Source organism: Anarhichas minor, unplaced genomic scaffold (assembly GCF_050575085.1).
Source record: "Anarhichas minor isolate MPS153535 unplaced genomic scaffold, ASM5057508v1 ptg000027l, whole genome shotgun sequence".
Taxonomy (NCBI): domain Eukaryota; kingdom Metazoa; phylum Chordata; class Actinopteri; order Perciformes; family Anarhichadidae; genus Anarhichas; species Anarhichas minor.
Genome location: NW_027466473.1, coordinates 10,445,426 through 10,459,375, shown reverse-complemented (window position 1 = coordinate 10,459,375; position 13,950 = coordinate 10,445,426). Strand labels below are relative to the sequence as shown.

Genomic DNA, 13,950 nt, shown 5'->3' with positions numbered 1-13,950 from the left:
TTTTTTTCTTGGATTAAACATGGAAATTGGTATTTCGCCTCTGGGTAGCATCAGAAAAGTGTTATAGGCCACAAGTAATGGCTGATTTACACACATACACAAACACAGGTGAGGTGGACTGCTGTACAACGGGCACTTTGGTAACTGTGGTAACAAATGAATAACACGCCACTGGTCTACTGTGAGCAATGTTTAAAGGGAGCCCAAACTTTAAGCTGCACACGCTGCATAGAGACGATGGTCATGCAGGTAACTCAAGAGAGAGAGAGAAGACTAACTGTTTGTTTCTGTACTCTGAACCAGTTACTAATTACTAAGCAAGTACTTATTGCAGTTTCTAATTACATTGGTTAAGAAATGTTTGCTTGCCTGGTGACTTTAAGCTCAAATGCTTCATAAAAACTGTCAAGTTTGGTTTAAATTAGGTGATGTTCGCTGCCAACCACTCATTAATACCATGTTCAAAATACTTTTTCTGTCCACAAAATGTGTGTCATAATGCATTTATCTTCTGGCAAGTGAAATTGTGTTAAATTTCAACATGTCTTTCTTTTTAGAATTGAAACATGGACAATACAACAGTTCTAACATTCACAATGACCGCATACACTGTCATGGAAAACTACAAACATGGGCTGTTCACTATGTTCCTCCTGCTCTACTCTATTACTATCATTTTGAATTCACTGCTCATTACTGTCATACACCAAAACAAAGCGTTGCATCAACCTATGAATGTGTTCACATGTATGTTATCCATCAATGAAATATATGGCAGTACTTCGTTGTTCCCTGCAATTATGGTTGTGCTCATGTCCGAGACGCATGAAGTAATTGTGAAGTGGTGTATGGCTCAAGTCTATTTCCTACACACATACGCAGCTGCTGAGTTTTTCATTTTAGCTGTTATGGGTTATGACAGATATGCTGCCATCTGTTTCCCACTACATTACCACAGCATCATGTCTAATTCCAAGGTAGCCAAGCTTGTTGCATTAGCAGGTCTATACCCACTCATTGTGTTTGCATGTTTTTACTCACTAACCTTGCAGCTGAGCTTTTGTGGAAAAGTCATGCCAAAATTATACTGTGTGAACATGGAGCTGGTGAAAAATTCATGTTCAAATGATAGCCAATTGTACATAAGTACGGTGGGACTTGTACTTCTTCTGTTGTTTGTTGTGCCTCAGGTAGTGATGATTGCTTTCTCTTATGTGAAAATTTCACAAGTGTGTAGAAATTTATCAAGAGAGTCCCAGAGAAATGCTCTTAAAACATGTATCCCACATTTGTTGTCTTTGCTAATCTACACCATCGGTTTATTATTTGAAATGATCCAAACAAGATTTGACATGACTCATGTTTCTTTTGAGACACGAATCTTCCTGTCCCTGTACTTTGTCATCATTCCATCTATTACCAACCCGGTGCTGTATGGACTCGGTACTCAAATAGTAAGAGTTCATATACTGAATCTGTTTGTTAGATACAAGATCCTGCCAACAAACTTAGCAAAGGCGGTTGTAGCTTAAATACATACACATATAATTATTAGTGCTTCAGACGCTATACTGAGGGCAAAACTCTTTCATATTAAAATGTGTAACAACATTTCTTAGTAATGGTTTTCATGAAGTGGTTACTCTCCCAAGGCCATCAGTGTTCCCTGCACATTTTTTCTTGCCTTGGAGTCTTTACCTTTATTTTTATGATGCTAAAGATAAACTAAATTAAACATCTTGTGACTCAAAGCCGTGGTTCAGATTTGGAAGTGATGAAAAGCCATATTTGTAAGTACTTGAATATATGATATACTATTGTGTTAACTGATATTTATGGTAGTAAACACTTCTGTGTCAGAAATAAATGAAATATGTGTACAGTATATACTTTTTCATTGTACAGGATTGCATTTACTTTGTCGCATTTATAATGCATGATTGTGCACACACATTATCGACCCTCCCCTTACTTTGTCTTCTAGTAAGTTCAACATTATATTGTCAAAAGCTTTTTTTAGACCTTTAATAAGAAAAGGCAGACAGTTTTAAATTAAGGTGAAGACTGGCAGACCTAACACAAACAGTTGGAATCCCTTGTCCTCCTAATTTCATGAGTCATTTCTCATAACATTTGCTTATAATTTGTTGCACTGCATTCGTGTGTTAATTACAATTGTGCACTGTACCAGTTTGTTTTGTAATTAATGTCAACAGAAATAAATCTGAATATCAAAAGAATATTAGTGCTGGGCAACGATTAAAATATTTAATCGCGATTAATCGCATGGATTTTTTGCGATTAATCACGATTAATCGCATTGTTATGGCAAAGTTCAATAATGAATTCAAAAGTAGTGTATTGTGCACTTTTATTTTGAAAGTACTGCTATATGAACAAAAGTGCAATAACATTTGGTTTGCAAACACTTTAAACAAATAAGGTTATTTTTAACAGCAGTATTCTCTTTACACAGTAGCAGTTATACAGTTATAATGATTCTGATCATAGATATTCAGCCGGTGTTCATAACTTTATCTTCATGCGTGTAAGAGATGCAATTTAAATATACACCTTGAAAACTGCAAACATATCTACTTCTTTTTTTATGTTTGTTAAATTCTCAGTAGCGATAACTAAATGATGCTTATTATACATATTACAAACAAAAACACTTTAAAAACTCGACAATATGTATCTTAATATTGTCACTGTTGTAAATTGTTTGATTGCATGATTTACTTTTATTGTGAAGAGCATGAAAACGGAAGTGCTTTTACTTTGAAGAGACAGGAAGTAGAATGGTACGTGCTCTTGACGCTAACAATGTTGATACTAGAAAACCACATGTCGGGTGCAAGAGCATGTTCTGTTCACTGTAATACTGCAGTTGAGACAGTAAAGTGTTCCGTTCAAACAAGACGTGTCTTGGTCCTCACTAGAAGCTCCACTTCGCAACAGTCACGTTTGATCTGTAACAAGACGATCGCGCTCGCGTGTGTGTGTGAGACAAGAGTGAAGGACGGTGACGGAGTGTAGGAGGGGTTCTGGACCCGGGGGGGGGAAGAAGGAAGTGACGCCACACGAACACAGCTGTTCACTGCTTGCTGCCTGGTTCTTGTGTTAAAAATGTCGCTTAATAGTAAATAAATAAAAAACTGCGTTAACGCACGATAATATAATTGTCGGCGTTAATTAATGAATGCGTTAACGCGATAATAACGCGTTAACTTGCCCAGCACTAAAGAAGATATGTGTGTTTGAAGAGGAAAGACATAATCAAAACTATATTTTGTTTGAGCATCCAGTTGTTCAACAATGAAAGGGTTATTTAAGATGATCTGTAGCCGCAGTTGATCGAGTTGAATGAGATCTTAATTTGCCAACCAACTGTTTTAATCCTCTAAAATCAATTGTATGCAGGTTTAGTGTCACACTGCAAAGCTTTAAAACTGCAAAAACAGTTTCAGCACAAGGCATATCTTTCATTTATGCTGTGTTGATACTTTAGCAAAATTGGACCTTTACCCGTGCTATAGTTGCATCTTAAAGCCAAATTTGCAACGTCTGACAAAGCCTGCCATTAAGCATTATGGTCCAGAAAGTTTAACACTCTCATGCACTGTTGGCATCAGGTACTGCCAAGTTTTCAGGTTTGTTGCTTGTTTGTCACTGAACAAGTCTAAACATTCTGCAGTAACCTTTGCAGCGGCTGCAGCTGTCTCAGAAAACATATTACACTGACAAACGAAATGTAACTACGAATGTAACTACGGTTCTATGAATCCTGGATGACCGCCAGAGGCAGTGCTTAACACTGGATATCTTCTGTCTCGCGCCCGTGCAGGTCGAGTCTTTATATCAACAAAGTCACCTGTGACCTTGGATGACCCCCGTCGTCTATAAGTTCCGGTGTCATCCTGAGATCAGCCCTACGGAATCTTCTCACGAGTTCACGGAATTCCGAGTGACCAAGAACTCTGGCGGTCATCCAGGATTCATAGAACCGTAGTTACATTCGTAACTTTCGTTCTATTTCATCCTTACTGACCGCCAGAGGCAATGCTTAACACTGGATGACTTATATCAACAGAGTCACGAGGAATCACAAGTACCTACCTCGTATAGCTCAGGCAGAGGAACTTGGCCAGAGAACCCTCCCCAGTGGGTGAGGGGTGGCAACATTAACTCTGTAGTGTCTGGTGAATGTGCTCGGTGATGCCCATGAGGCTGCAGCACATACATGTATATCCTCCACAGGCACACCTCTCAGGGCTGCCCATGACGTGGAGACAGTCCTGGTAGAGTGGCCCTTCACTCTGGATTGTAGAGCACGGTCACTCGCCTTGTATGCATAGGCAATGGCCTCCACTATCCAGTGGGACAGGCGCTGTTTTGAAAGGGCACAGCCCTTCTTAGGCCCACCATAACTGATAAAGAGACCAGGACTCTCCCGTCTGTTCCTGGGATGACTTCAGTTACGTGACCTAGCGGCCACTGAGCTCTTGGCAACTGGGGATCCACCACCATGACAATGGTTCCCAGTCGGAAGGTAGCGTCGGATGAAATGTGTCCAAAACTGGTCAGCTAACACCTGAGTGTGTCTCCAACGTCGGCGACTGAGAAGCTCTGACTCTGCATACACAGCCTGTGGTAGTGAAAGGTCAAGCCGCCCCATGAGGAGCAAATTGGGGGTGACTGGCTCAACATCCGCCACATTTATGCCGAGAGTCCAGTACCACTGGGTGGATGGCATCTGGCTCTAGTTGGTCGCTGCAGCGGAGCCTTCCTCCAACTCGGATGAGACCCACAGTCTCATCATACTCCGGGGCTAGGGAGAGCAGCCTACTGGTGGCAGTTACTGGCTTACCGGCACACAATAGGTTGAACTCCTCAGGGAAACTGTCCTGCTGGGCTTGTCTCAAAACTTCTCTTTCTGCTTCCCGGTAATCTTCTGCAGGAAGACTGTCTCGATCTGCTGCCGCCCCATGGCGGGACCGTGCAAACGCCTCTGTCAGTGCTCTGAAGGAGGTGAACTGGTTGGCATCTGGTAGCAGAGGATTATGAGCGGTCATGGTGAAGCAGGTGATGGTAGGTTTTCGCAGTTCAACAGAATTCACTGTCTCTCCTGAGGCTGGCTGTATGGTCCAGAATTCAGCTGGCTGCTGCAAGAAGTCAGGGCCCTGGCTCCACCTACCTTTACCGGCCAGTTCCAACAGTGTCTTCCCTCGCATGAGGTCATTAGCTGGGTTGTTGACAGAGTCCACGTACCTCCAGGCCCAGACGTCCGTCAGCTCCTGGATCTCAGCCACTCGTGTTCCTACAAACACTTTGTATCTACAAGAGTCTGACTGGAGCCAAGTGAGGACTGTTGTGGAATCAGTCCAGAAGACGACATCGCGGATGTTCACAGTCCGCTCTCTTTGCAGTAGTGTGGCCAATTGGGCAGCTGTCAGTGCAGCACAGAGCTCTAGCCTCGGCACTGATTGCTGTTTCTTTGGAAATACCCTGGATCTGGCAGTTAGGAAAGACACTTCCACACGGCCAAGTGAGTTCTCTGCACGCATGTAAGCCACTGAGCCGTAAGCTCTCTTTGAAGCATCAGCAAAGATGTGCAGGTCCCGCTGGAGGTTTGAAGTGTCTATCTCAGGGCCCACATAGCAGCGAGGCAGTGAAATCTGAGACAGATGCTGCAACTCCTCCTCCCATGTCAGCCATGGTTTCAGCACATCATCAGGCAGTGACGGGTCATCCCAATCTCTTTGCTTTCCCCATAGTTGCTGCACAAGGATCTTAGCCCGCGTCATGAAGGGGACAATAAAGCCCAGTGGGTCGTACAGGCGTGCCAGGGCCCAGTACATATTTCTCATGGTGAGTTTGGGTTTATCCAGCATCCGATATTTATATCTCAAGGTGTCTGAATTGCAGAGGCAGCGGAGTCTCAGGGCGAGCTCTTGTGGGTCCGTGCCTGACTCGTTGAGCCACAACTCACTGTTTTCGGATCTGGCTTCTCAGGGCAGGTGGCTAATGACCTCAGGGGTGTTACTGGCCCACTGGCGTAGTTCAAATCCACCTGTAGCCAGCAATGATGTCAGTTTGTCTACCAGGTGTCGGGCTTCTTCAATAGAGGGGAGACTCTGCAGGAGGTTGTCCACATAGAAGGACCTTTCTTTGGAGATACGGAAGTGCCAAACGGAAGGACTTGCCATGTGTAGATGCTTGGTGGTTCCAAGAAGTATAGCAAATGCTTGTCCTTAGGGAGCAGCCTCACCTGGTGAAACATGCCCTTGATATCACTGCTGATGGCAATGGTGTGCTCTCTGAATCGCAGCAGTACCCATAGCAGACTGGAACTTAAAGTGGGGCCAGGCAGCAGCAGCTCATTGAGGTTGTCTCCCTTATACGCAAAAGAGCAATTGAAAACAATCCTGTTTTTTGTTGTTGTGGCTTACCATGTGATGTGGTATGAACCAGGACTCGGCTGCATCGCTAAGCTCCTCCTCGTAACAGGCGTCTCTCCGTGCTGCGAAGGTTGGCTAACACAGCCCCCTTACATGCCTGGAGCTGTGGCATGTTCTTCACCCTGAGGACGGGAGTGGCGTAGCGCTGGATCCCATCGACGTCTACTCGTGTGGTCTTTGTCTCCAACAGTTGGACTGCTTCCTGATCCTGCCTGGATTGTGTGGAAAGCTTCTCACTCCTGTAGGGAAGGACATCTAGCTGCCATAATCTCTCTACACTCTGCAGAAGCTCAGATGCAGGTGAGAGGGTGGATATGTTTAGACACTGTTGTGCTGTTGACTGCTGCTTGATGTGCTTGGTCCGTCCCTTAAGCATCCAGCCCAATCTTGTCTTCACTGCCGCTGGCCCCCCGGAAGGTCCTAGACGCACTGGCTCCACTGGCGTGATGAGGTGGGGATAGTCTGACCCAATTAACAACAGAGGTTGCACTCTCTTTAGTGCCTGGAGAGGAAGGCCTCTTAGGTGTTTGTGCATCTTAAAAAGTGCATTTATCGGGTATGTGTGCTCGGCCAGACCCAGTTGATCAGCAGTGAATGCTCTGTGTATCTTGAAGGACTTCTGCGGCTGGTCGGCTGGGGAGATGGAGAAAGACACAGCAGCGCCATGCAGAACCCTGAGATCCTGCCGAACAGTTCTGAGAAACAAATCCTCTGGCTCACCAGATAGCTTAAGTCTCTGCGTTGCTGCTGGAAGGAGAATGGTCCGCTCCGACCCATCATCTAGGATGGCATGTGTCTCTAAGGTGTGCTCACCATTGCGCAGCAACACCTTACTCACTTTGAGTAGGACTTGGCTGCACCCGGACCGCCTGTCCAAGTACAGTACGTCATTGGTTGTGCTGACGAGGCAGGACGTATTCTCAGCTGCAGGTTTCAGACCCAGGAGGGGATCTCGTCGGCGATGGGGCACGGTCGGGCTCAGCCCGAAGAAACAACATGGAGCAGCCACCCTGTGGACCCACCACCCGCAGGGACAGGCATCGGGCTCGGGTGCAATGCAGCCCGGTTGGCGGGCCAGTCCGGGGGCCTGGGTGAGCCAATCGCCGGCAGCATATACTAGCTCTTGGGACATGGAACGTCACCTCGTTAGCGGGGGAAGAGCCAGGGCTGGTGCAGGAGGTAGAGCAGTACCAGCTAGATATAGTTGGACTCACCTTCACACACAGCACTGACTCTGCAACCAAGCTCCTGGAGAGGGGTTGGACTTTGTCCTTTTCTTGAGTTGCCTAGGGGGAGAGGCGCTGGGCGGGAGTGAGGATACTCACGAGCCACCGGGTGAGGGGCGCTGTGTTGGAGATCGCCTCCATGTGCCTACGGGTTGCGGGGAGCAAGGCTCTGACTGATGTTTGTGCTTATGCACCAAGCAGAAGTTTGGAGTATCTGGCCTTCTTGGAGTCGGTGGGAGGGGTCTTGGAAAGGACGCCGCCTGCCAACTCCATAGTTCTCCTGGGGGACTTCAACGCTCGTGTGGGCAATGACGGAGAAACCTGGCGGGGGCTGATTGGGAGGAACGGCTTTCCCAATCTGAACCCGAGTGGTGTCTCGCTATTGGACTTCTGTGCTAGCCACGGTTTGGCCAAAACAAACACCATGTTCGAACCTAAGGTGGCTCATAAGTGTACCTGGTACCAGAACACCTTAGGCCGGAGATCTATGATCGACTTTATAATCGTATCATCTGATCTGCGGCCGTATGTCTTGGACACTTGGGTGAAGAGAGGAGCAGAGCTGTCAATTGATCACCACCTGGTGGTGAGTTGGATCAGATGGCGGGGGAGCCAGCTGGAAAGAAGTGGCAAGCCCAAGCGTGTAGTGAGGGTGAACTGGGAACGTCAGGCGGAGGACCCTGTTCGGGAGGTATTTAACTCCCACCTTCGGAAGAACTTCTCACACATCCCGAGGGAGGTTGGGGACATGGAATCCGAGTGGACCATGTTCAAAGCCTCTATTGTGGAGGCGGCCGCTAGGAGTTGTGGTCGGAAGGTCATCGGTGCGTGTCGTGGCGTTAACCCGAGAACCCGATGGCGGACACCGGAGGTGAGGGAAGCCGTCAAGCTAAAGAAGGAGGCTTTTTGGGCCGGGTTGGCTCAGGGGTCTCCTGAAGCAGCTGAGAGGTACCGGCAGGTCAGAAGGGCTGCAGCTGCGATGGTCGCGGATGCTAAAACTTGGGCAACGGAGGAGTTCGGGGAGGCCATGGAGAAGGACTTTCGGTTGGCCTCATGGAGGTTCTGGCAAACCATTCGACGGCTCAGGAAGGGAAAGCAGGGCGTACCCCAGGCTGTTCTCATTTTTCTTTTCTTTTCGGACCCCTTTTGGTCTGTGGACAATTTTGGGTACTGCTACTTTAGGAGAACTTAATGCCACTCTCTGATTTGCTGGGAAAGGTTTAGTTGTGAGTTTTTTTCTTGGATTAAACATGGAAATTGGTATTTCACCTCTGGGTAGCATCAGAAAAGTGTTATTGGCCACAAGTAATGGCTGGTTTACACACATACACAAACACAGGCGAGGTGGACTGCTGTACAACGGGCACTTTGGTAACTGTGGTAACAAATGAATAACACGCCACTGTGAGCAATGTTTAAAGGCAGACCAAACCTTAAGCTGCACACGCTGCATAGAGACGATGGTCATACAGGTAACTCAAGAGAGAGAGAGAAGACTAACTGTTTCTTTCTGTACTCTGAACCAGTTACTAATTACTAAGCAGGTACTTATTGCAGTTTCTAATTACATTGGTTAAGAAATGTTTGCTTGCCTGGTGACTTTAGGCTCAAATGCTTCATAAAAACGGTCAAGTTTGGTGTAAATTAGGTGATGTTTGCTGCCAACCACTCATTAATACCATGTTCAAAATACTTTTTCTGTCCACAAAATGTGTGTCATAATGCATTTATCTTCTGGCAAGTGAAATTGTGTTAAATTTCAACATGTCTTTCTTTTTAGAATTGAAACATGGACAATACAACAGTTCTAACATTCACAATGACTGCATACACTGTCATGGAAAACTACAAACATGGGCTGTTCACTATGTTCCTCCTGCTCTACTCTATTACTATCATTTTGAATTCACTGCTCATTACTGTCATACACCAAAACAAAGCGTTGCATCAACCTATGAATGTGTTCACATGTATGTTATCCATCAATGAAATATATGGCAGTACTTCGTTGTTCCCTGCAATTATGGTTGTGCTCATGTCCGAGACCCATGAAGTAATTGTGAAGTGGTGTATGGCTCAAGTCTATTTCCTACACACATACGCAGCTGCTGAGTTTTTCATTTTAGCTGTTATGGGTTATGACAGATATGCTGCCATCTGTTTCCCACTACATTACCACAGCATCATGTCTAATTCCAAGGTAGCCAAGCTTGTTGCATTAGCAGGTCTATATCCACTCATTGTGTTTGCATGTTTTTACTCACTAACCTTGCAGCTGAGCTTTTGTGGAAAAGTCATGCAAAAAGTATACTGTGTGAACATGGAGCTGGTCAAAAATTCATGCTCAAATGATAGCCAATTGTACATAAGTACGGTGGGACTTGTACTTCTTCCGTTGTTTGTTGTGCCTCAGGTAGTGATGATTGCTTTCTCTTATGTGAAAATTTCACGAGTGTGTAGAAATTTATCAAGAGAGTCCCAGAGAAATGCTCTTAAAACATGTATCCCACATTTGTTGTCTTTGCTAATCTACACCATCGGTTTATTATTTGAAATGATCCAAACAAGATTTGACATGATTCGTGTTTCTTTTGAGACACGAATCTTCATGTCCCTGTACTTTGTCATCATTCCATCTATTGCCAACCCGGTGCTGTATGGACTCGGTACTCAAATAGTAAGAGTTCATATACTGAATCTGTTTGTTAGATACAAGATCCTGCCAACAAACTTATCAAAGGCGGTTGTAGCTTAAATACATACACATATAATTATTAGTGCTTCAGACGCTATATTGAGGGCAAAACTCTTTCATATTAAAATGTGTAACAACATTTCTTAGTAATGGTTTTCATGAAGTGGTTACTCTCCCAAGGCCATCTGTGTTCCCTGCACCTTTTTTCTTGCCTTGGAGTCTTTACCTTTATTTTTATGATGCTAAAGATAAACTAAATTAAACATCTTGTGACTCAAAGCCATGGTTCAGATTTGGAAGTGATGAAAAGCCATATTTGTAAGTACTTGAATATATGATATACTATTGTGTTAACTGATATTTATGGTAGTAAACACTTCTGTGTCAGAAATAAATGAAATATGTGTACAGTATATACTTTTTCATTGTACAGGATTGCATTTACTTTGTCGCATTTATAATGCATGATTGTGCACACACATTATCGACCCTCCCCTTACTTTGTCTTCTAGTAAGTTCAACATTATATTGTCAAAAGCTTTTTTTAGACCTTTAATAAGAAAAGGCAGACAGTTTTAAATTAAGGTGAAGACTGGCAGACCTAACACAAACAGTTGGAATCCCTTGTCCTCCTAATTTCATGAGTCATTTCTCATAACATTTGCTTATAATTTGTTGCACTGCATTCGTGTGTTAATTACAATTGTGCACTGTACCAGTTTGTTTTGTAATTAATGTCAACAGAAATAAATCTGAATATCAAAAGAATATTAGTGCTGGGCAACGATTAAAATATTTAATCGCGATTAATCGCATGGATTTTTTGCGATTAATCACGATTAATCGCATTGTTATGGCAAAGTTCAATAATGAATTCAAAAGTAGTGTATTGTGCACTTTTATTTTGAAAGTACTGCTATATGAACAAAAGTGCAATAACATTTGGTTTGCAAACACTTTAAACAAATAAGGTTATTTTTAACAGCAGTATTCTCTTTACACAGTAGCAGTTATACAGTTATAATGATTCTGATCATAGATATTCAGCCGGTGTTCATAACTTTATCTTCATGTGTGTAAGAGATGCAATTTAAATATACACCTTGAAAACTGCAAACATATCTACTTCTTTTTTTATGTTTGTTAAATTCTCAGTAGCGATAACTAAATGATGCTTATTATACATATTACAAACAAAAACACTTTAAAAACTCGACAATATGTATCTTAATATTGTCACTGTTGTAAATTGTTTGATTGCATGATTTACTTTTATTGTGAAGAGCATGAAAACGGAAGTGCTTTTACTTTGAAGAGACAGGAAGTAGAATGGTACGTGCTCTTGACGCTAACAATGTTGATACTAGAAAACCACATGTCGGGTGCAAGAGCATGTTCTGTTCACTGTAATACTGCAGTTGAGACAGTAAAGTGTTCCGTTCAAACAAGACGTGTCTTGGTCCTCACTAGAAGCTCCACTTCGCAACAGTCACGTTTGATCTGTAACAAGACGATCGCGCTCGTGTGTGTGTGTGAGACAAGAGTGAAGGACGGTGACGGAGTGTAGGAGGGGTTCTGGACCCGGGGGGGGAAGAAGGAAGTGACGCCACACGAACACAGCTGTTCACTGCTTGCTGCCTGGTTCTTGTGTTAAAAATGTCACTTAATAGTAAATAAATAAAAAACTGCGTTAACGCACGATAATATAATTGTCGGCGTTAATTAATGAATGCGTTAACGCGATAATAACGCGTTAACTTGCCCAGCACTAAAGAAGATATGTGTGTTTGAAGAGGAAAGACATAATCAAAACTATATTTTGTTTGAGCATCCAGTTGTTCAACAATGAAAGGGTTATTTAAGATGATCTGTAGCCGCAGTTGATCGAGTTGAATGAGATCTTAATTTGCCAACCAACTGTTTTAATCCTCTAAAATCAATTGTATGCAGGTTTAGTGTCACACTGCAAAGCTTTAAAACTGCAAAAACAGTTTCAGCACAAGGCATATCTTTCATTTATGCTGTGTTCATACTTTAGCAAAATTGGACCTTTACCCGTGCTATAGTTGCATCTTAAAGCCAAATTTGCAACGTCTGACAAAGCCTGCCATTAAGCATTATGGTCCAGAAAGTTTAACACTCTCATGCACTGTTGGCATCAGGTACTGCCAAGTTTTCAGGTATGTTGCTTGTTTGTCACTGAACAAGTCTAAACATTCTGCAGTAACCTTTGCAGCAGCTGCAGCTGTCTCAGAAAACACATTACACTGACAAACGAAAGTTACGAATGTAACTACGGTTCTATGAATCCTGGATTACCGCCAGAGGCAGTGCTTAACACTGGATATCTTCTGTCTTGTGCCCGTGCAGGTCGAGTCTTTATATCAACAAAGTCACCTGTGACCTCGGATGACCTCCGTCGTCTATAAGTTCCGGTGTCATCCTGAGATCAGTCCTACGGAATCTTCTCACGAGTTCACGGAATTCCGAGTGACCAAGAACTCTGGCGGTCATCCAGGATTCATAGAACCGTGGTTACATTCGTAACTTTCTTTCTCTTTCATCCTTACTGACCGCCAGAGGCAGTGCTTAACACTGGATGACTTATATCAACAGAGTCACGAGGAATCACAAGTACCTACCTCGTATAGCTCAGGCAGAGGAACTTGGCCAGAGAACCCTCCCCAGTGGGTGAGGGGTGGCAACATTAACTCTGTAGTGTCTGGTGAATGTGCTCGGTGATGCCCATGAGGCCGCAGCACATACATGTATATCCTCCACAGGCACACCTCTCAGGGCTGCCCATGACGTGGAGACAGTCCTGGTAGAGTGGCCCTTCACTCCGGATTGTAGAGCACGGTCACTCGCCTTGTATGCATAGGCAATGGCCTCCACTATCCAGTGGGACAGGCGCTGTTTTGAAAGGGCACAGCCCTTCTTAGGCCCACCATAACTGATGAAGAGACCAGGACTCTCCCGTCTGTTCCTGGGATGACTTCAGTTACGTGACCTAGCGGCCACTGAGCTCTTGGCAACTGGGGATCCACCACCATGACAATGGTTCCCAGTCGGAAGGTAGCGTCGGATGAAATGTGTCCAAAACTGGTCAGCTAACACCTGAGTGTGTCTCCAACGTCGGCGACTGAGAAGCTCTGACTCTGCATACACAGCCTGTGGTAGTGAAAGGTCAAGCCGCCCCATGAGGAGCAAATTGGGGGTGACTGGCTCAACATCCGCCACATTTATGCCGAGAGTCCAGTACCACTGGGTGGATGGCATCTGGCTCTAGTTGGTCGCTGCAGCGGAGCCTTCCTCCAACTCGGATGAGACCCACAGTCTCATCATACTCCGGGGCTAGGGAGAGCAGCCTACTGGTGGCAGTTACTGGCTTACCGGCACACAATAGGTTGAACTCCTCAGGGAAACTGTCCTGCTGGGCTTGTCTCAAAACTTCTCTTTCTGCTTCCCGGTAATCTTCTGCAGGAAGACTGTCTCGATCTGCTGCTGCCCCATGGCGGGACCGTGCAAACGCCTCTGTCAGTGCTCTGAAGGAGGTGAACTGGTTGGC

The 13,950-nt window shown here is 44.6% G+C and overlaps 2 protein-coding genes across 2 annotated transcripts; both read left to right on the top strand.

The window, feature by feature from the left end:
* The first annotated feature begins 566 nt into the window (after positions 1-566).
* On the top strand, positions 567-1,532 carry LOC142960088 (olfactory receptor 52D1-like). Its single transcript, XM_076101697.1, has one exon. It carries the CDS (start codon positions 567-569, stop codon positions 1,530-1,532), a length of 966 nt encoding a protein of 321 aa, XP_075957812.1.
* Positions 1,533-9,476: 7,944 nt separating this feature from the next.
* LOC142960167 (olfactory receptor 52D1-like) lies at positions 9,477-10,442 on the top strand. Its single transcript, XM_076101833.1, has one exon. It carries the CDS (start codon positions 9,477-9,479, stop codon positions 10,440-10,442), a length of 966 nt encoding a protein of 321 aa, XP_075957948.1.
* The last annotated feature ends 3,508 nt before the right edge of the window (positions 10,443-13,950 follow it).

What these genes read in the sequence shown, in the direction of transcription:
- LOC142960167 (XM_076101833.1), top strand. Translation starts at nt 9,477, where the DNA reads ATGGACAATACAACAGTTCTAACATTCACAATGACTGCATACACTGTC.
- LOC142960088 (XM_076101697.1), top strand. Translation starts at nt 567, where the DNA reads ATGGACAATACAACAGTTCTAACATTCACAATGACCGCATACACTGTC.